Source organism: Ochlerotatus camptorhynchus, unplaced genomic scaffold (assembly GCF_037179485.1).
Source record: "Ochlerotatus camptorhynchus isolate MF236.1 unplaced genomic scaffold, CSIRO-AGI_Acam_v1.1 ptg000066l, whole genome shotgun sequence".
In the NCBI taxonomy this organism is placed as follows: Eukaryota; Metazoa; Arthropoda; class Insecta; order Diptera; family Culicidae; genus Ochlerotatus; species Ochlerotatus camptorhynchus.
The window spans coordinates 1,218,874-1,242,463 of record NW_027040556.1 but is presented as its reverse complement, the minus strand read 5'-3'; the positions used below and the strand labels follow the sequence as shown (position 1 = coordinate 1,242,463).

The window sequence follows — 23,590 nt, the reverse complement described above, 5'->3', positions numbered from 1 at the left end:
ACGCGTAGTATAGCACAGAAGCGGTGTGTTTGGAGGGATATGGGGGTGGAGGTCCATGTTTATACCCGATGACGGGTTTTGTCGGATTCAATCAAGTGTGTAAATTGAAAGGGCGGAAACACAGTGTAACGAATATGCCAGTCGACGGGAAAAATTGGAAACACACCACGATTCTACGACAGATGTGCGAGGACTGGAGGAGGGGGCGAAAGTGGAGCAGAGTGATGCCCGATGGTGGACATATGACGACGACAACGGTGAGCTACTGCTGCTGCTGCTATGATGGGTTCGCGTCCTTGACCTAGGCAAATGGCATCAGCTTGAGTGGTTCGCTTCCAATACGATTGGTCGATTGGGGTTAAACAAGAATTACATTCTCTGCTTGACATTTTAAAGGATCAGCAACCTTTGAGAATTACGAGCATAATTTTTCTTAAAAGAGTTACGTATTTTTTGCAGGGACCTCAAACATTTTCCGATATCCATACTTGGCCCTGCTCCGTCAGGGATAGCCCAGATTGGATTTTAATTTATTTTTATTCCCAGTGCAGCGACGACGGAAGGGCACAAGCAGTACCGCGTCATCGAAAGCCATTCGCTCGGCTGGCGTCCGTAACTCATGGGAACATTAAAAATTAAACGCATATTTTTATGACTTTGAAACTATGGCTCGGAACACACACACAAAAAAAAACACTATACATGGCACGCAGAGCAGCCAGTCAGTCAGCCGAACCGAACAAAAAAAAATTGAAATCGAATCACCCCGGCTAGATTGTAACACAATGTAGTGGCTTGTTTGACACCCGGAACTGGGGCCGCCTTGATGTTTCGACCCCTTTTTCCATTTTTAAAAACTACAATATATACATATCGATTGTCGTGTGCACGGGGCCGTCCCCGTCCCCGTCCCGGTACGATACATTGTGGAGTGGCTGTCGAAACCGTAGCAGTAGGATTTCAACGGCAGTAACGTAACAGTTCAGAGCTCGAATTGGGGCTGCCCCGAAAAATTAAACGGAAAAACGCGGTTCAGAACGATTGCTGAGCTACTTATTCGTGACCCGTATAATGGGTTGCGCTTCCTCACTCTCGCTGCCACCACTGTTTCGATTCAATGACACGATGAATCATCTAGACTATGTTGGTTTGGGAAATGTTGTAATTGCATGATGTTAGGATGGCAATTAATATTGTGAATGCTTCTCCGCATTTTAGAAGAGTTCATGGACTTTTTCCATTAAGAAAACACATATTTCATGTAGTGACATATTTGGGATTAGAGCGGCCACCAATTCTAATCCTTTTTGGTGCTAAAATACTCATTTTTATAATTTACTTCGGCTTCTTTCTGGGATAAAATGAAATTTTATGGACCTTGGAATTTGGACTGAATTGGCTTTTCAAGATTCGGTCACTATTTTAAGAATAATTTTATAAAAAATTCATGTGAATTTCTAGGAGTATTCTCAGTACAAGTTTACGTAGTTCTGAGGAGAATTCCATGATGATTGTGTACACGGGTACTTCAGTCGATGTCCGTCAACCACCAGTCGCAGAATTCTCACACACCAGTGAATCAGTTCCTTTCCAATAGAAAACCATTTCCGCATAAAGTTGCCACCCACACTGTCTCGGAGGACCAGTTTCCGAAATGCTGTGCTTGCAATCAACGTCATTTTCTCATCAAATGTCCCCGATTAGAGAGGATGTGTATTCCTGACCGTCTAAGACTTATCGATACCAACCGTTTGTGCCAACATTGTTTCCGCCACGATCACTTCGACCGAAATTGCCAATGAACTATGACCTAATAGTAGCTATGTAGTAGAAAACTATGACTTAGTGCTGTAAAATAGAATTTTCGAGTGTACACACGATTGATTTTTTTTTGTGCTTTTTGGTTCGCTCAATGAACCTGTGCACATCATAAAAAAATAATTGCAGAGAAGCAAAAATAGGTACTTCCGATAACAGAAAACAGAAAAGAATTGCTGCAGTTTTAGCGTACCTTATCTTGAAGGGGCGAATCGAGCGGAGAAGTCGTACAATCTGGACAAAACCTTGGATTGCTTGGCGTGAAGGCTTCGGAATCTAGACTCATCTACTGAAGGAGTTGAGCGATGAACATCGAGAATACTGCCGTAATTTTGTAAGAATGACACAGCAGGATTTTGATTATGTCCTGGAGAAAGTTTCACCGGTTACTACCAAGCAGGATACCAATATGCGCAAGATCCGGAACATCCGTTAAAATGGTCAATTCATGAAACTTATCCTAGAACTCTACGTTTTTTTAAACCATGAATTGACATCTTATTAATATGAATTCAAAGTTGTGATCGGAAAATTGACTCTAGGGTCCACGAAAGGGCCTTCCAGAGGATCAAAATCATCCCTTAAAGAGGTAAACTCATGAAACTGATCCTAGAGCTCTTCTGATCGTTCGAAATCACTCATAGATATCTCATCAGAATAAAATGGGAGGTGTGACCGGAAAATGGACCCCTGGGACCACGAGATGGTCTGGTTTTTTTTTCAAAACCACTCATTGGCATCTTATCAGAATCAATTTGGAGTTATGACCAGAAATTTTACCCTTTGGGACCAGTGCACAACTCAAGTAACAATTTTGGTTTTATGAGAGTTCTGCAGAGTAGCTTGTAGAATGCTATAAAATCTCTACAAAGCTTGCCATGTTACTTGGGAATCACCAAGCCGTATTTAGGAAGACAAACATATTTGCGCCCAAACCATCACTTTTAGGTATATGGAGTATTTTGGAAAGTTTCTTCGTATTTTTTGGTCAATCTTTTTATGTTAGTGAAATTAGGGTGGTCTATAAAATTCGTGAAATTAGGGTGGTCCATGAAGTTCTTTGGACTTTCTTAAAATTCTCTAGACTTCCGTGAAATTTTAGGTATTTGTTTAAAGCTCCTAACAATTTTCTTTAAGTTCGCCGAACTGTCTTGATGTTGCTGGAAGTTCCTGCAATTCCGCTGAAGTTCTCGATATTTTGATGCTCACGGAACTTGCTTTAAAATCAACTTCCTTAAACATCACTTAACCTACCTGAAGTTTCCTCTATTTTCCTACTATTCATCGATCTTTCCTGAAGCTCCCGCCATTTTTCTGGAATTCTCGGAACATCCTGAAGTAGTCAGAACTTCCCCGAAAATATAATATATTTGACCTTCCCTGATGTTCTCGGAACTTGTTTGTAGTCTTTGAGATTCTTCTGGAGGTTTTACAACTGTACTTCCTTGGAGTTCTCTGAACTTCTGTGAACTTCGCGAAAATTCATCTAATGTTTTCTACACTTCTCCGAAGTTCTCTGGACTTCCTGAAAAACTGGAAGCTTCTCAAAATAAGTCTCTATTTTCATGAAATTAATGGCAACGATCATAATTGAAGTTCCCACAATGCTTGAAACTTCTGTGAAGTTTACGAAACAATACCTAAAATTAGGGGTAGGTCACTCCGCACACCAATCTTGGGTCATCTTTTTTGTCAGTGTGCCGCAAGTATGTTTTGGTTTGAAATCGCAAGGATAAATTGGATTGAGGATGACGCGGGAAGTGGCCGGTGTGCGAAATTTCGGTGATTTGTGATCCATAGGGTAATAAAAGTCCTGTGTTTTAGTGTTTTATAATGCCCTCAAAGGCAGACCAGAAACCTAGCCTTTCGGCCGGAAAGAGTTTGAACCGGTGGGGAGCATTGTTGGAGACCGACTATAGAGGGTTATGAATAAACTTCTTTAGTTTGTTTAGTTAGAATTAAGGGTACTAATGAGGTCTGATTAACTGCCTCTTTCTCTTGAGCCCACTCTAGAACCTTCATTTCGTATATAGATCTATAAGAGAACTACTGGTCTGAGTTCCTCTGATATATGTATTCAATTTTTTTTTTTTTATGATGATGATGATGGTCCCACCTCTTACCCCTACAAAGGTTTGAGCTGGACGATTTATCTTTAAGATAATTGAATATGACATTTTAACCAGGTTGGCAAACAAAATCGAACTGGTTTCAGTTACAGATATAGATTCCCTCTAAAGTTTACAGTTGCTTCACAGCGATATAAATGTGGAAAAGCTCAGGCGTCCACCTCTTAGTTCGCCTTTTTGTCCACCTAAAATATTCATAAGTATTACAAGCAATCAAGAGTTAATGAACAATCAACAAAGCATCCTATTACACTAGTAACCCCGCAATCTGATGCTATCATAATTTTCAGCAATGTCAGAAATGCTCACGAACCCCCAACATTTGCCAGAAAACTTACTACTAACTCAAGGTATCTTTCAAATAAGCTTCAAAATTGCATTTTTTTTTTATCAAATGTTAAATTCAGTCCTCTATATCCGTAATACGCGCGCGAGGCTCAAACCTTTGAAGACTACTTTTTTTTTTTAATTAATCTACTATAAAATCATATATTAAAAATCCATCATCACCCTCGTGGCGAACAGAAATAGTTTTTGCAGTGCTACAATAATTATTAAAAAGTCGTTATGACAGCTATCCATATAAAATAATCCGTTAGAGATAACTTCGTCAAGATACATAATTTGTCAATTCATAAAAAAATCACTGGATAACTGTTCAAAAGACAGTTTTAACGTGTGAAATGCAGTGTCTTTTAAATTCTGTAAGTGTTGCTAAACGTTTGATATGTCTAGGCATCGAATTGAAAACATTTATTCCTTTATAATATAATGAATTTTGTGAAGCACAAGTCAAGAAATGTGGTGTTCTTATTTCAACCGTGTTTCTAGTATTATATCTTCCTCTCACTTCCTCTTTCAATTCGATCACACAAATATCGAGGCAGCAAACCGTTAATTACTTTAAAAATGAACACCATAGTCAAATCTACAATTCTTTGCTTCACCGACAACCATTGTAAGGCGTCTAACATCAAAGTTGAGGAAGTGAATCTATTACATCTCAAAATCAAACGCATTATTTTATTCTGCAAGCGCTGTAATCTCGATATTTGTGTTGCATTGGCCAGAAATAAAATGGAAGGGCAAAAGACAAGATGAGGAGAGATGATTGATTTGTATAGCTGTATTTTACTGGCAATAGTTAAATCGTTTTTCAGTAGACATAGAATTCCATACTTCTTGGCAATATTCTTGATGACATTGTCAATGTGAGAGTTGAACTTAAGTGTGTCATCAATAATCACGCCAAGATATTTAATCTCCCGAACGCGATCAATAGTCTCATCATCAATTACAACAGAGACGTTCTCATTTACTCGATTCCGCGAAATTACCATAAATTTAGTTTTACTTGTATTCAATTTTATCTGCTTATACTTCAACCATCTACTTAGAGAACGCAAATCTTCATTCAAGTGTAAAACGGCATCATCTAAATCCTTAGCTGCAATGAATAACACAGTATCATCTGCAAAAAGATTAATGTCGCAAAATCGTAAAACACGTCGCAAGTCAATTAGAAAATGTTCCTGAACATGCAGTCAAAAAGCACGTAATGTTCTGAACAACTTGAATGACAGTTGTTCAGCAGTGCTCCCATTTTATTAATAACAATCTAATGTCTACGAGATTGTGCCGAAGGTATGCCGAAATTGTACCGATGGATGTGCCCCAGCTGTGTAGAATATAATTTCGGCACAATCTGCTGAGTGACTTACCCCTTGATGATACTGCATCATCTTGTTGCTCATTGAACTTCTCTGGAGATTTTTTTCAATTTATCCGAAGCTTTCGGAACTTTCCTGAATTCAACAGGAGTTCTATGGACTTCTGTGAAGTTTCAGAAGTTATTGAAAAAAAAAATCACTGGAGTTCTAGGGATTCCCCTACGATTTCCGGAACTTCTGTAAGGTTTCTTTTATTATCCATAAGTTAAAACGAATAATAAAGGCAGTTTTAAGATTTCCTACGGAGTTCTCGATTTTTTTTTTAAAGTTCGCAAAACTTCATTTATCAAAACTAATTCTTCAACATTTAAAGTGTTTTTATGTTACTTCATACGCGAAGTCAGCGATTTTCAGAGTTGGTTGGAAATGCTAACACGAAGCTTTAGTTTGATAGTTTATTAGCTAGAGAATGATCTTTAGAAGAGGGTAGGTGGATAGTTCCGTTGGAGTACGGCAGTATGAAAATTGAATAGAAGTTGAAAATGAGCGAAGGGCCATTAATGCGACAGTTTTTAAAGTCAGACGCACATCTTTTGCCTAACCCGTACGATGTACGCGGAGACTTGAAGTATGTCTTCAAGTCTACAGGCAAAAGATGTGCGTCCTCGATCTGTCAAGGATAAGCAAATAAGGTAGTGAAATTAAATGGAAATTACTAATCTTTCTCTCTGAATTTGTATGATTTTTTTAAAGTTCGGGCCTATTTCTTGAAGTTTTATAAACTTTCTTGAAGCTCATGGAACGTCTTATAAAACCTCTTATCTTCCCCAAGTTTCCAATCAAACAATTTAGCAGGCTAATAGCTGAATAAGCCTGTTTTTAGCGGCACAAGGCTGATCTGCAGCTAATTGTTTGTTGGGATCTAAACCAATCTGAAGTTTTTGGTGCTTCCCTGAAGTCCCTTAAATTGTCAAGAAGTTCTGGGAACTTCCTTAATGAACCCCATAATTCCTTAAGTCTTTTGATTGTTTATGCAATTTGGCTGAAATTAATGAAAGTGCTCTGAAGTTTCTTGATCTTGCTCGATATTCTCGAAGCTTTCCTGACGATAAAGAATCTGCCTAAAATCCCTAAAAATTCTTTGAAGTTATTTGAGTTTCCCTGAACATCTCGCAAAATTCTTGTAAGTTCTCTTGTTTTTTTTCTGAAAATGATGGGACTACCTTGAAGTGCTCTGATCTTTGCAGAAGTTTCCGCAATTTATGTGAAGCGCTCAAAACAGCCATGAAGCTATCGGGATTTCACATAAATTGTTCCCGCAATTTTCTCAATGGTTATGGAACTTCCTTGAAGATTCCGCAATTTTCCTGAAACTCTCGAAACTTTCTTAAAACTTGCGGAAAGTCTTGAGTTTCGCAGAACTACTTTGATAGTCATGTAAATTCATTAAAGTTAATTGAACTGCCCTAAAGTCCTCTGATTTTGAGTGATCCATTGCCCAATCCTTTGTCCACTCTCACTCATCGATACATAACCTGGTGGCACATTATTTATTTATGCTCTTCCTGAAAAATATTCTTCATTTTCTTAAAATAACTGGTAGTAAGTTATAAGTTGCGGCTTATCTGCCAGCCTATAGCTGGCCCGATTTTACCCCAGCGGGGCGGCCTCGAGGAAGGGTACTTCCCCCAAAGCCGTTCGGATTTGGGTGAAACAAAACAACAAAAAGAAAATGAATTTTTAGACGTCTATTAGCTACTTATCTTGTCCTCCACGCTGTTGCTACTGCGAAAACGACAATAGTCTCCAATCTTGACAGACATGTTTCGAACAGCCAGGTAGGAGTAGAGCCAAGTAAGGCTGTGAACCATTTGCCGAGTTAAATTTAACTCGTGGTTAAAAGTGACATTTCGAAAGTTATTTTCTATGTTCTAAAATCCCTGGGCCGATCGACCGGTTTTCGAGAAGAACTTAGCCAAGGTTGTCAAAATTTAACTTCTTGTCTGTCAGAAGTAACCACGCTCGGATAGCAGGGTTAATCGATAACTTTCCATCTGTCAAACTTTAACCAGAAGTTAAAATAATCTACCAAATGGTTCAGAGCCTAAGCAGGCCATTGCGAACACCTATCCTGTCGTATTTAGCCAGCGCAATGTCATGGTTCATTTTGTCAAATGCTGCGGAGAGGTCTGTGTAGATGGCATCTACTTGATGGACAGTGTCCATTGGACACGTTCTACTACACGAATGACGAACGAAGTGAACGTAACTAAATTGGTCGTCGTGGAACGCTTAGGCATGAAGCTATGCTGATCCGTCGAGATACAGTGTGCAAAACTTTGAGCCAATTTTCGAGTATAATCAACTCAAAAAGTTTGGAGGTAGCACTTAACGAAGCTATTCCACGGTAGTTTGAAACAGTCCTTTTGCAGCCTTTCTTGTGGATTGGGAACACGAAAGACTCTTTCCAGCAATCTGGGTAAACCCCAGACATCAAGGAGAGATTGAAAACGTTGGCTAGAGGTGTCACCAAATAAATCTTAGCCATAATACTTTTTTCGGTGAACTTATGATCCTGTTTAGCGTCATGGTTCTTCTCTACTGCGCTAAATCAAACGAGTAGAAATAAGAAGGGATGTCGGTTACGCGCTCGAATACCTGAAAATTCGATAAATAAAATTGAAAATACAAACTTCTTCAATGTTTGAGATAGACCACTGCAGTGTTCTAAAAAGTTGTATAATAATCAATTTTAATCAATTTTGCTTCAGATATCAAATTTTTATCTCTTATGGTTCATTATTTATGATGAATTTTTAACAAGCAGGTTAGGGTGGCCCCTAGAAAATCGGCTTTCTTAAAATATCATTTTATAAGTTCATTTCTCGTAGAAACTTTGTTTTAAATACTTTCAGTACTTTTTATGACGCATATTTTTGCTCAAACGACTAAGTTTATATCTCCTTTATTTGAAAAGTTATGGCTAGTTTTTGGTAAATAATTTGACTTTTTTTTTAATGAAATGAAATACTTTAAACAAAAAACGCTCTCACAATGTTATCACTAAAAATGAAGAAAAACACGATCTTTCAAATGATATCCAAAGTTTGGAAACCGGTTTGCTCCTTTTAGAGATATTGACGATTCAAAAAAAAATTGAAGAATATATCAATTAATTTTTAAATTGAAAAAATGGAGCAACATGGTGGCGTCATCATAAGTTCTAAATGTGTCCAAACCAACGTTTTTACGAGAAATGAACGTATGAAAAGTTATTCAACTCAGTGTGTTTTTAAGGGGCCACTCTAACCTGCTTGTTTAAAAATTCATAACTCATGAACCATAAGAGATATAAATTTGGTGTCTGAAACAAAAATGTTTAGAATTGATTGTTCTACAACTTTTTAGAACATTGCCAAAAATATGAAGCAACTTTACCTAAGACTCTATATACCTAAAACTGACGGTTTGAGCGCAAACATGTTTGTCTTCCTAAATACGGCTTTGGGACTCGTGCAGATGGGCTTCCGAATTATCCGAAACATCCGTAAAAGTGGTCCATTCATGAAACTGATCCAACAACTCCGTATTATTCGAAAACTCTCATAGACGCCTTATAATTATTAATTCGGAGTTATGATCGGAAAATAAACCCTGGAGACCATGAATGCTCCTCTGGACCATATAGACGCTCCCCTGGAAGATAATAAACGTCTCTTGAGAATGAACTCGGATTTGTGACTGGAAAATGGACCCCAGGATCCAGTGGATGGTGCTGCGGAATATCCGGATATTATTATCATTATCCGGATAAAAATTGTAGATCGTTCAAGAAAACTCTATGGGTTTTTAGAACTGGTCATAGACATCATTTTTCAATTTGTCATCATAATTTTTGAATATTATTCCTTGGAATTCCTGGATTTTTTTGACTTCTTAGAGATATTTCTTTGGAGTTTGGGACTATATTTAATGTTTATAGTTTTAATTCATCATATCAAAATGTAATCAATAGACCATTTAAAAATACCGTCTTATTGAGTTATTATTCATATTAATTTATGGGTAGTTAAAAAAAAAACCGCGTTACTCGAGGATCAGTTTCATGAATTGACCACTTTTACGAATGTTTCGGATCTATAAGTGGTCCCCAGCATCCATTGTCTGGTCAAAACTCCGAAGTTGTTGCCATAAAACGTCTATTACTTCTTCTTCTTACTCGCATTTCAAGCTTTAGCTTATTGCGTGCTCTCAACTTAGTGTTCTAGATGCACTTCCACAGTTATTAATTGAGAGCTTTCGATGCCTGTACCATTTTTGCATTAGTATAATTGTGTGGCAAGTACAATCATACTCTATGCCCAGGGAAGTCGAGAAATTTTCCAACCCGAAAAATTCCTAGACCGGACCGGGAATCGAACCCAGCCACCTCCAGCATGGTCTTGCTTTGTAGCTGTGCCTTTACCGACTGAGCTAAGGGAGGTCCCAAACCGTGGAGCTCTAGGATCAATTTAATTAATTGACCACTTTTACGGATGTTCCGGATCGTCCGGTGGACCATCCCATAGTCTCCAGAGTCCATATTCCGAACACAACGCCAAATTCATTTTGCTAAGATGTCTATGAGTGGTTTCTTAAACAAAAACAAATGCACCGCGCACAGACTGTTGTCAAAAAACTATGACCAATAAACTATGAACTATTCCGGCTTGATGGAATAGTTTATAGCTTGCAGCTATGATATAGAAACTATCGCTAGAGTGTACACACGACAATGAATTTGGCTCTATGTCATAGCTCTAAACTATAACTTGCAAGTCATAACTATGAGCTATCACGTCATAGTTTAGATGTTCCTATGGGCTATGATATAGTTTTCTATCACATAGCTCGCTATATACTAGAAATAGCCTCCGTGTGGTGGCACCTTTACTGACACTGCCAGAGAAGACACCATACCATGCTGCACACCACCAATAACTACAACGAAGCTCAAATCCACTCGTCTGCGCAACGCCCTAACAGCCAAGCGCTTCATCCGTCTAGGCCATCATCAAATCTACCACCTACACATGCACGAACTCCATCCCCAGTCAACAACTCAGCAATCCCACACCACTTTCCAATTCGAATGTTTTGTTATCCACCGTCGTACTTTTGATCGTCGATTCAAACGGTGATACGCACCCTGCACTTGCATTGTTAGATAGTTCTACCTCGCATCACGATAGGCTTGCCTGCTGTGACGTTTCCAGCAAGAAATTGGCGTATTCCACAAGACCTATTCCTTGCCGATCCCAGCTTCAATAAGACTGGAGTAATCGATCTGCTCCTAGGAGCAGAGCACTTTTACACCTCTGTGAACCCTGGTACCAAAATTAAACAGGATCAGAAGCACATGCTCGTTGAGAGTGTATTCGGTTGGATTGTTGTAGGGAGGCATCAGATGCCGTCGTCAGTTCCACCTGCCACCGCCTGCCACGTGTCCATATCAAATCCGCTTCAAGACGCCGTCGAACGTTTCTGGAAAATGGAAGCAGTTAGCAAGTCGCATTTTGTTTCCAACGTCACCCGCACACACGATGGTAGATATACGGTTCGCTTACCACGCCACCCCGATTTTGATCTAATGCTGGGTGAGTCGAAAGCAGCCGCCTTGCGTCAGTACATGTCGCTTGAAAAAAGTCTAGATCGAGATCCTGATTTGAAAATGGAGTACCATAATTTCCTTGCCGCATACCAATCCTTGGGCCACTTGTGAATCATTCCAAGCAGCGAGTCCGAGCCTTCCCAGGCATTCTATATCCCACACCACCCTGTCGTGAAGGAATCAAGCACGACAACGAAAGTGCGTGTTGTGTTCAATGGATCGATACATTCATCATCTGGATACTCCTTGAATGATGCTCTCTTGAAAAAAATGTACCGCCAAATTTTATTCGATCCTAAAGACACTACCCTGCAGAGAACATTCTGGCGCTTTGTCGTTGGTGGTCCCATTGGAATATGTGAACTGCTAACGGTGACCTACGGATTGGCATCTTCATCATTCCTCGCCACTCGTACCCTCAAGCAACTTTACGAAGACGAAGGACAGAATTATCCAGAACTTCTACGTCGACGATTACATAGGAGGCACCCAAACCATCGAAGAAGCAGTCCAGAATAGGAAGGAACTGGACGAATTACTGGCCAAAGGTGGATTTAAGCTACGAAAATGGTCCTCGAGCAACCCGCAAGTTTTGGAAGACCTCGATCCGTTCCAAGTTGAAACTCAAGCTTTCCTGAAACTCGATCCCGAGAAACCAATCAAAGCTCTTGGTGTCAGTTGGGAACCACGAACCGACCAACTTCATTTTGACTACACTCCCATCGAAAACAAAATACATCCAACGAAACGTTGCATTTTATCCGATGTTTCCAAGCATTTCGATCCCCTCGGCCTTACCGCTCCTTTTAGCTTTTAGCTTTTTGTGTGCTCTCAACTTAGTCTTCTAGATGCACTTTCACCGTTATCAACTGAGAGTTTTCGATGCCTGTACCGTTTTTGCATTAGTATAATTGTGTGGCAAGTACAACCACACCCAATGCCTAGGGAAGTCGAGAAATTTTCCAACCGGACCGAGAATTGCATCCAGCCACCTCCAGCATGGTCTTGCTTTGTAGCGACTGAGTCAAGGAAGGTCCCTAGAATTCCAAGTGATATTTAAAATTATTCGTAGCAGAGCTCCTAGAGTAATTGAGCAAAATTTCAATATTTTTCTCGGATAAAAAAACGTTTTTATAAAAATTTCAAAAATTTTACCATATGGTCTTGTTTTCCGATTTTTGGAAATTTTTGATTTCCATAATGTTAAAGATATCTAGCTTTTAAAACAAATTATCGGACAGGACATTTTAGGAATTTATACCGAACTAAAAATAGTTCGTTGTATATTTTTCCCGAAAAAAAAATGTTTTTCTCTACACTTTTGTTTCAAGCGTCATATTGATCAGAACTGCCGTTTACGTGCAATAATTATAGAAAATTTCAAGACTCCATTTTAAAAATCTTACAAGATCCAAAATTGCCGAATTTTTGCAAAAAATTGAATCGTTTCCCATAACAAACAATTAAGCAAAGTTTCATGCAAATCAGAGAAGGTCCAGTTTTCCTGATTTATCATTTGACGTGGAACTGCTCAACTGGTACATCTACGCTATAAATAGAAATGTTTTGCAATGCTGATAACTCTACCCTATATGAATATAAAAATCCTCCAATGTTCTAGAATCTTTAAAATTCCTCTGTGTCGGGAATTCCGGAGTGATTCACGATTTGAGCGTAATTGCTTTTGTAAACAGAAACACCAATTGCAAATTTCTGGTGAATAAAAGCTCAATCTCGAAAACTGATAACACAATCACGTGAGGAATGATTCCTCTATCATTTGGTATGGTTTGTTTACGAGATTGGTATTTTATTCGCGAGAAATCGGCAATTAACGTGTTTGTTTATTAAAGCAATTAAGCCCAAATCTCTAATCACGCTTGAGTCATAGTCTGGGGTCTTTTATTAAGAAACGCTCAGAATGTCGAATACACATTTAAAACTGGACACCAATTTTTCTCAGTCCGGAATCTTGCAACATTGTTGATGGATAAGATCTCATCAATTTATCGAAGACTCGAAAACTTTAAAAAAAATCCAATCTCTAGATTTTGGAACTTTCAAACGATTTATTTGAAATTTTTTCTCATGATTTTTTTATGAATCTTCTCAAAATTAAATTTCCCTGAATTCTTCTCTAAATTTTCTCGAAACCATTTTCAGAATCATTTTGAAAACCTCCTTAGTATAGCTTGTGGATAAATTTCAGACTTTATGCTTATAATTAATTATGCAAGATGCATGGTAGTGGCCTACCACCAATTGCAGCACAGAAACTAAGACCAATAGCAGTGGGCTCTCTTTCTGTTTATCTTGATCAAGCTTAATAACCTCTGATTGTCCTCAACATGTCGCTGCCGCTGACGGGCTGAAAACGGATTGGTTGGATCGATAGGAAAAGTCGCCTATACGCATCTACAGGACAGTAAAGAAGCTCCTTCCAGCAACATGATCGCACAATTAGTCACAAAGATGGGGCCCCAAACAGGAAGATGTCCCAATGAGTGGGGAGAAGAGCCCGCCCTGTATCAACGAAATGTTAGCAACAGGGAGTTGGCATCCCCACTCTCCCCGTCCAAATCGCTTCAATCGGGTGCCCTTATGGTCCCTACCAATCCCAGCATTGTTTTAATAATAAAAATAATATGTTTTAAACGATTTCACCAACTTTCGCTGTTTCTTCACCCTTCTATCCAATTTTCGTGCCTATCTGTGAACTCGTTGTCCTTATCTGCATCACTGTTAGTCGCTGCCAGTCTCCCGAACGTATCCCATGTTATTTCTGGTGTGTTCTAAAACATTTCAACGTCTATTATCTTTGTATGATGATCTTGAGTTCTTATTTGCGTCTTATACAACCGTAACAGCAGTGCGGAAAGTTGTGTTTCCGGGTATTTTCTTAACGATCATCGCTCCATTGTCGTATCGCATGTGCTCCATTCTGCAGCTCTTTTTTCACTTTTACTTTGTTGACTCCCTGGTACCGGAAAATATATAGATATATACATTATTAGCAATGCTGAGATATAACCACAACGGGATGGCCGTTCAAAATGAGGGAACAAATCGAAAGCCGCCCACACAAATCAACAGCATAATCGGGAAGGGGAAAGTTTCCCCAAACACGATTAGGCTGTTAGAGATAAACTAGCCTTCGGCTAAAAATCTCTATAATAAAAAATAAAAAAAAAAAGGATTAGGCTGTTGGTTTGTGTGGGTGGTCTTAGATTTGTGAGGAAAGGGCTTTAGAACGGTTTGTTCAAATACTGATGGGTCCTTTTCTATTGTTGCTCCAGAGTTTACCTTTTCACCTCGTTTTTATTTTTTCTTATCTTTTTGTATCTTCCATTCTCTCTTATTCCCTCGCATTCTCATATTTACTCACACTGCCTAAAGCACTGCAAGGATGCTGAATGCGATTAAATAATCAATATGCAAGAGTAAGTCCATATGCGGGAACATCGCTATTCCATATAACTCGAGACCCAGTAATGATAGCGGGTCACCAAATCACGTATTTAGTTATAGAAGCATGTTTTATTTAAATAAGTTCATCGTTCGACATTTTGGACTCAGACCCCTTACGCCATCTCTGAATGTCAACGAAAAAAGTTCAATTTTTGATATGTTACTCAATAAGTTCCAATAATCATTTTCCATATGGGACAATATGTCCCCGAAATATAAATATGTCCCCGAAATATATAGCATCCATCAACTTGAAATTCGAGAAATTTTGAAATAGTTCATGATTTTAATTAGGGTAAATGTTGGCTTCGGCACCCATTGACTGTTTTCGGCAACCTAAATTTAAACGTTAATTTCACTATGTTTTCCCATCAACGCACTTCCCTGAATGTGTCCAAACGATTGTTTAGCCTTTCAGCTTCAATCTGATTATATTTGAACGATCGAGCAATCCATTAATGCTACATTTTTCTTCAAATAAAGCATACGCACTACAAAATGGGGTTGATTTCGAGTTGCCGATAATAGAACAGCTGGTTAACACGCAGTTCTAATGGGAAGGTTGCCGAAGAAAAAGAGGCTGCCGACAATAGTCACACTCACCTGAGAAGTTTGGAGCGTTGTAAAAACGCTTTCAAAACGTTTTGAAAAATTCTGTCGATTGGAATGGATAGAGAAGCAAGCAGCAGATGAATGTAAACAAACAGACACATCATATATGTGCGTGACGCTGAGAAAATGCTAGTAGAAGTGCAGACGCTGCTTAGATTGACGAGAATACGTAAATTCCCCTATTTGTTAAGCTAATTCTAGAATCATTTTTTTGAAACTATGAATCTTTTCCAACTACGATCTTAAGGAATACTCAAAGTTCACTAAAATTGAGAAACCTGAAACAATGGTTGGAATTAAAATCCTTCAGTTTCTTCAGGGCTGGTAGCAGATCACTTATGAGTGGTGACGGAATCACTAATATTCTTTTTTCAAGTCTGTGACCTAGACATCCAAGTCCGTTACTTTGCAAATTTGTCAAGATTATAAAATTTATAAATTTTCCCTTGCCTGTTATCTCGAAATTGTCATAGACTTATCAAAAATGATCTGAGAATTCGATAAAAATTCCGGTCTCAATATCCTGGCTTTTTAACTTCGTGATCTTGAACGTTTTTTCAAGCCTATGAAGTCGAAAAATAGTCCAGAAAAACTTTCAAGCTCGAGACAAATTTTTAAAAACCAGTGTTTTGAAAAATCTTTGAAGCCCGGTAGCTTTATTATTCGTCCAAACATCGAGAAAGTGTACATGTCACTGAATATTGAGTTCTTTTCTAAGTCCATTAAATATTTGTATTGTATTTTTCCCGATTTAAATAATCCGGAGTCCATATTTTTAGGGAAAAAAATATGACCAAGATCATAAAATGTGTTTTATGTTTCAAAAGCACTTACTCTGCTCTAGGATTGTGAACTTACATTCTATATGTTCAAAATATCGGAAAATTATTGCAGGTCGCACAAATTGTCTTAATTTGTTGGTCTTAAGTCCCAGGTTTATAAATTGAATGATCCAAAATCTCTTAAATTAACTCCGGAATATTTCATTCGAGATTTAAAGTCCTAGCAGCATGTAAAGTTGACTAGGTCCGTGATCATTTCTGAATAATGCGATTTTTTCTTGTGGTTGCACTTAACCCTTTATCTGTAACTCTTAAATAAAGCTGAGGTCACTGCGAAAATCCTTCAAAACGGGTATTAAATACAATTCGAAATATTTTCTCAACTAAGAGGCAGGCATATCAAGAAGACTTAAGCATGCAAAAATGTCCGAGAAAAAATCGTTTTGATGAATAATCTAGATTGCATAAATAGCCTGGATTATATTGATCCCAAGATACATAAAAAGGCCTCAAAAGTCAAAACGCTGTAATGGATTTGAAAAAAAAACATTTTAAAAACACTAAAATGGCCTTGAATCAGGGTTGCTTCCACTCACTTGCTAAATGTTTTTTTGAAATTATGAAATCATTAGATGTTATTATGATATGTTGTACTTCTAAGTTGAAAGATGTTAAGTATGTGTTTGACACAAGAAATTTGTCAATTTCGCTTTCAAAGTGTCATAATCAGCGATTTTATGATTCGTGAGCGTTCACCCAGAGTGAACGCTCGCGAGTCGTAAAATCGCTGATTGTGACTATCTGAAAGGGAATTTGACAGATTTAATGTGCCAATCCCTTGCTTTTCAACCTGTTCTTGTATCTAGCAAGTACAAAATATCATTATAATATCTAATGATTTCAAAATCCCGATTTTTTTTTTATAGCAAATGATTGGAAGCAAGTCTGCCTTGAATAAGATTGAAATGTCAAAACGTCATTTAAATCATTAAAACGGCGTCAAAACTCTTATAAAAATCTTGAAAATTACAACTCTTAGAAGAGTCTTGAAACGTCAAAATAGTCCTGAAAATTACAAAAAAGTCAACATGACTAAGACTTTTCGAAATGCCAAATGACCTTGAAGTCTAACAAATGGCCTGTAAATATGAAAATAGCTCTGAAATCAAATGATAGAACAGCCCTTAAAGCGAAAAAAAAATCGTTTAATATGCCAAAATAATGCATTTTGTCAAAAAAATGGCACTCAGAATCCTGAATGATTTTGAAGTGTCGACATATTAAAAAAAAAACAAAATTCCGTTAACAGGTATAAAAACCTAAGTACACAGTCATTGCATAGCAAAAAGATACAGTGGTTCTCGCAATTAAAATTGGTAGTTTTGTTCTTTATAGCAAAATATTAGACCCGTATTTTTTTATTTTGTCATTAGGGTGACCGTTTCCAAAAAATAGATTTTTTTCAAATATGACTATTTAAAAAAAATATTAGTTTTGAACCACTGGGCCAGAGTTCACTCGGTTGTCGACAGAAGCAGGCCACTCTCGATGTGTGTCACTTGATTATCTGTTTACTCGGCAGCAACCATTGTGTGGTCCTCCTCATTGTTCTTCATCAGCAGTTCTTTCGGTCGATGCGTCGCCGACTTTGGAAAGCTACCGTTTCGTGATTAGTGTGTGAGTGCTAAGCACGTTTTGCGTCCATTGCTGCAATGGAAGGGCTCTGCCTCCCGTTGGCGATACTGCCATACAATGAAATCACTGGAGGCGGCTCCCGTTATGATGGAGGAATAAAAAATCATGAAATCAAAAAACTTGCCATCCCATGAAATCATAACAACGATTCATGATTCCGTTATGGAAATTCATGATTTCATAATGCAGCAGAATAACGGCGCCGGTGGTGTAGTGGTAAGCGTGATCACCTCTCACCCCAGCAGGCCTGGGTTCAATCTCAGTCGGCGCCGCCGGGATGTTCTGAGGCATAACATCTCTGATCACGCCTTCCTTCGGATGGGAAGTAAAGCCGTTGGTCCCCGGTTCATGAGTTGATGGGTCGATAGGTAGGGTCCAGGTGTGGGAGCTGCCTTCCTGGCACGTCGCTAGCTTTGGTGCTCAGCACGGAAAACAAGATCGACGGAAAAAACAAACCAAAGGAAAAAAATAATGCAGCAGAATCATTACCGCAACGTAAATCAACCCGAACATTGCATTAGGTCCAATGTAGCATTGACATATTCTCTTCGTCGGCTTTCTCTTTTGTTAATAACTTGGCTACAAAACCGTTACTTGTCCTGTTTTTGGTATGAGATGGTGGATAATAACTACTTTTATCGCACTGCGCGTTGTAAACAGCTAAAAATGACTTAACATCGCTGTGGGGATGCAAAGAGAAAATCGACGAAGAGAATCTTTCTATATTACATTGGACCTAATGCAATGTTCGGGATTAAACAACAGTTAAATCGACAGTGAGCATGCATAAGGGCCTATACGCGATGATCGATTCTCTTCGTCGATTTTTTCTTTCGTTAATAACTCGCTAGATTGAATGTTTATCGGTGCGTTTGCTGTTGCTTTTGATAGCCAATACAACCTGTTACTACTCTGCATTGAAAAAATTCTACAAAATTGTTTCGCTTAGCTGTAGCAATGCAAAGAGAAAATCGATGAAGAGAATCGATCATCGCGTATTCGCCCTTATGCATGCTCACTGTCGAAATAGTTGTCTGCTTATGTCAGTGGTTTCAGCACGTGTTTAGCATAGCAGGCTGCCTACAAAACACGAGGTTATTGTTATTAGTTCGATTTGTGAAAATGTCTGCACCATTGAAACTGGAAATTGCATACAAAGCCTTAGCGGATACCCTAATATTCAAAGAGACATTGTATTACCTGGTTGAATTTGTGGAAGCAAGGTTGGCGGGTCTCTAAAACTAACGCCGCAGTAAAAGACTGGGAAAAGTATGTTGCTACAGAAATAAGAAATCGGCTGGGGCTTCGGATAGGTGATTCGCTGCCTGGAGGTGGAAACTCCAACGACGGGAATACCGCCAACAATTCAATGTGATATGTGAAATCACAGGGTTAGCATATGTGCACGCATGCATGTGATTTTGATGATCGTGAACAGCCGTAAGCAAATCAACTACAAAGCATACCATTCTTACGCAGAAGAAACGCGTAGGTTATATATTATTAAATATGGATGGTATCCGCTGTCGCCAACGATCCATAAATTATTGATTCATGGAGCGACATTGATTAGGCACACCATACTACCGATTGGCATGTGCAGCGAAGAAGCGCAGGAAACGCATAATAAGTCGATTAGGAAATTTCGAGAATTTCACGCTCGAAAGTTCGATAGGCTTGTTAATATTGAAGATGTATTTTTGAGATTGCTTTTGACATCTGACCCCCTGATTTCCCTTAGAGATAGAGCTTCACCAAATTAATCTACTTTAGAATTACCAGATAATGCGAAATATCTGCTGGCGGATTAGATTAGTATTATTTTAAATTTTAATTAAATAAATTGATTAATTAATAAGGAATAATAACCCTTAGATAAGACACAAAAACATAACATTCATAAACTTGAACGAATGCTGAACACGACGTACTCAAATGATGATCTCCTTTCAAACCTACTTGGAAACTTTCTATATTACAAGAAGCTAATATACAAAGCAGCGCCGGTGGTGTAATGGTAAGCGTGATTGCCTCTTTCACCCCAATGGGCCTGGATTCAATCCCAGTCGGCGCCGTCCGGATTTTCTGAGGCAAAAATCTCTGGTCACGCCTTCCTTCGGAAGGGAAGTAAAGCCGTTAGTCCTCGGTCCATGAGTTGATGGGTCGGTTAGCTAGGGTTTAGGGTGGGAGCTGCCTCCCTGACGTCGGTAGCATTGGTACTTTAGTACGGAAAACAAGATCGACGGAAAACACATCGAGAGATAGAAGCTAATATTTTTTGGGCAGTCATTTCATAACCTGTTCTTGACTGTTTCCTGTCAATTTACAATTTTACATAACAAAGTATAAGAAAGACTTTTATAGCAAGACACACGTTTTTCTTTTAAAATATCGTTTCTTCTTCTATTTTAGAAGGAGTTATTACCAAATTTGCAAAAGTGAATGAACTTAAATAAGTTTAACTTGAGATAAAGAAAAAACATATCTCCAGTTTTCCCATATAATATACACTAAAGTATATCCTTTCAAAAGATGACTAAAAAATGTCTGTACGTTTGCCCCATTTTGAATGGTTGACATTTGAAAAGGGCCTATTTTGTATATAAAATCTTCAATATCTTTTGATAGTCGAGAGATACAGATTTTATTTCTTGATCAAAGTTGTGTATTTTGATGAGTTCTAAAAGTTCTTTGAAAACAGTTAAAAAAAAAATTTGAAACATAAAGGTTAGAGCTGAAAAACTGATTTTTATGGGTGCACCCTTACGCAGTTCAGAAAGAATTCTCTAAAATGGAAACGGTAAGAGATACAAAAAAAACTTTTTCCAACAAAGTAGCTTGAAATTAATTCACCAACAACTTCTTAGGAAAATGTTTGTCTTTATTTTTTTTTTAATAAGAAAGTTAGTTTTTGGATTTCAGAAAATTAGAGAATCACCCTAATGTTTGAAGGCACCAAAAGAAGGATAATTTTAAGAAGAAAAACTTCACTAAATACACCAAACGCCTAAATCCTAAAACAAAAGTACTATGGACTTTTGTCTTGCTAAATTCCAATCCTGGAGCACTGTGCACAGTACTTGGCACTGATGAAGTCTGCAAGTAGTAGACGAAATACGCGTGTCTGTCAAAAGATAAGCAATTATAACGGAATTAAAAGAAAATAAACCAACACACTCAAAGCTCTTCATAATTAAGAATACTTTTTGGATGTTCCAAACTTCATTACTAAAAAAATATTTAACTTAAAAATGAAAAAAAAAAACACTTCGCTGATTTTTTTATATGTTGTGTAAAAAAGCTGAAATTTTCAAAAACAAAATAAAAACATGTTGTGCCTTTTGCCTACAAACCATGAAAACAATTAAAAAAAAAACAATCAATGTATTTCAATATAAAATTGCAATTTTTGAATATCATTATATTGTTCCTAATAGTATTTATATTTAATTATCTTTAATTTTATATTTTGATCTTTGAAATCGGCCTAGTAGTTCAAAAGCTATTATTTTCTTAATAGTATTTTTTTGTAAAAAAATAAAATAAAAATACTATTGTAATATTTTTTCTGAAAAGTATTTTTAATTACCTTACATTTGATATTTTGATCTTTGAAATCGGCTAAATGGTTACAAAGTTAGGAATTAAAAAAAAATTAACAAGGGAATGGTCACCATAATGACAAAGTAAAAAAAATATGGGTCTAATATTTTGCAATAAGGAACAAAACTACCAATCTTTACGAAAATCTGAGAACCACTATATTGGTTTGCTTTTGAATAGCTATATAAGAAAAACTTTTTTGATTTTCGTTTGTTTTTTCATGTCTATGTCCGATACTTTGAACATTGTTCTATGCACCTCTTATTTTCATTCCAATCACCAATTCGTGATCTGATTCTAAAATCAGCTTAATAATTTGATTGTTTAAAAAAAAACAAATTAGAAAAATTAGTGCAGAGTGATGAAATGGAGGTTAGAATTGAACCGTACCCTTACCTATTCAAATAATACTTAGTTGGAGAGGCTTAACGTCAAATATCACTCTTAAAGTGGTAACTTTATCCGATAGATGAAGAGATGAAAGTTCCGTCAGAGTACTAGTCAGTGTGAAAATTTTATATAGAAAATAGCAAGCGAGCAAAGGTCAATATTGAGGAAGGTACGAATCGGGTCGAGCATCTCTCTTTTAACAAACTCATCCTTAAAGAAATAGTCAAATGAATTGACTTCCCTAGACCAGTGCTTACAATCGTTTCTGAACGTCAGGCGACTTGCTTGCTGAACTCCAGTTCCCAGCTACCCGTAAATTGACCGCAATTTTGTAAAATATCAATTCATGAAACGAGTCCAACGCATGTCTTGACACATACACTTCATCCCTTTACATACAATCTTGCCGCACTAGGAACCCGGCGCCCCCCGAAGCAATATTTCATCCACACATCCGTCCTTCCACCCAATCTGCACGCAGCATCCAAGTGTCCATCATGATTCGCCATTCGCCGCAGTGGTGGTGCAGCAAACACGTTGCTCGATCCCAAGGATTCCTTGGATGTCATGTTCCCTGCCAGATTTACGTTCCCCATCGACCTATGACGAACGGAAAGCGTGCGTTGCGAACGGAACATTGTGTTACAGGCTCTCGCGATTTCTTCCGCAAATTGAAATAAACTGAAAGATTGGTATTTCGAATTAAATCAACCTCGCTGGCTGCCACCGCCTCCGGAGCAACCGCATTCTCCTCGGGACGCAGATCACTGACGCTGTCCTGTCACTGACGGCGGCTTGAGCCAGTCGGGGGATATCGAGTTGATCAAGTTGATCAGTGTTGTTATGCAATAAAAAAAAAGAGTTGAATGACTCCGAACGCTCTTGCTATCTTTATTATAAGCCATCGGATTAGGATTAGGCCTCGCAGAATTGCAATCATAAAATCGCCAGTTTTTTTTTATTAAAGCACTTCCATTACGTTCTTCCATTTCAGTCGCCCCTACCATGCGAGTACAGCATCACGGTCCAGACTCGGGAACAGGTGCGTAGCTTTTAACCGTTTTTCGCCATTTTTAGCCTATAGCAATAAAATTCTAATAAAATACCTCGGTGGAAACTCTGCAGTACCCTTCCTTTCCGGTTGGGGAGGTCCACCACTGGCTGCCAGACCCGCTGCATTCTGCTACATATTATCCACAATTTATTCCAAGGCGCTTATCGTCCGTCCCTATCAGGCGCTCGAAATTGAATTTTTACGGCGTCATTTGTCATTAAAATTTATTTCGTTTTCCACCGGCCCGGCTCGGCATCGAAGTCGCCCAAATTACCACCGCCAGCCACCGAAATGCGATCTTGCGTAGATCATCAAACGGCAGCCCCCCGGGTGACAATAAAACCACGGAGCCGAGACCAATTTCACAGCGGTCAAGCTCCTACCGAATGTGCGGCGTTTTGCGATCGAAAAGCTGGTTGGTTTAGTACCTTAAAAGGAGTCCCCCCTCCCCCTCTCGCATGCACATGCACCTTAAGCGCCAGGAAGGGGGGGGGGGTATGCAAGTCTTGTTTTCCATTTTTTTTTTATTATTGAAAAATTAAAGCGCCATTTGTAGGAATTTAACGACTCTCGGCAGCGGCGTCGGACGAAAGGATAAGTTATTTCCCGCTTGCTCGGACACAAAGCCGCTCCGAGCCGCAAGAGGAGACAGAAAGAGGCCTTAATGAGCACGCGTGGTACATACTTTACATCGTGAGCTGTGTGTAACCTTCTTTGAA

At 38.4% G+C, this 23,590-nt stretch overlaps 1 protein-coding gene across 9 annotated transcripts in view; it reads left to right on the top strand.

The window, feature by feature from the left end:
• Positions 1-23,590, top strand: part of dsx (doublesex) — a 499,608-nt gene that overhangs the window by 363,726 nt on the left and 112,292 nt on the right. For all 9 annotated transcript variants that reach the window (XM_065216665.1, XM_065216671.1, XM_065216668.1 and 6 more), the window contains one exon: positions 22,812-22,859. In XM_065216665.1, coding sequence (XP_065072737.1) covers positions 22,812-22,859 — 48 coding nt within the window. The remainder of the gene's footprint in view (positions 1-22,811; positions 22,860-23,590) is intronic.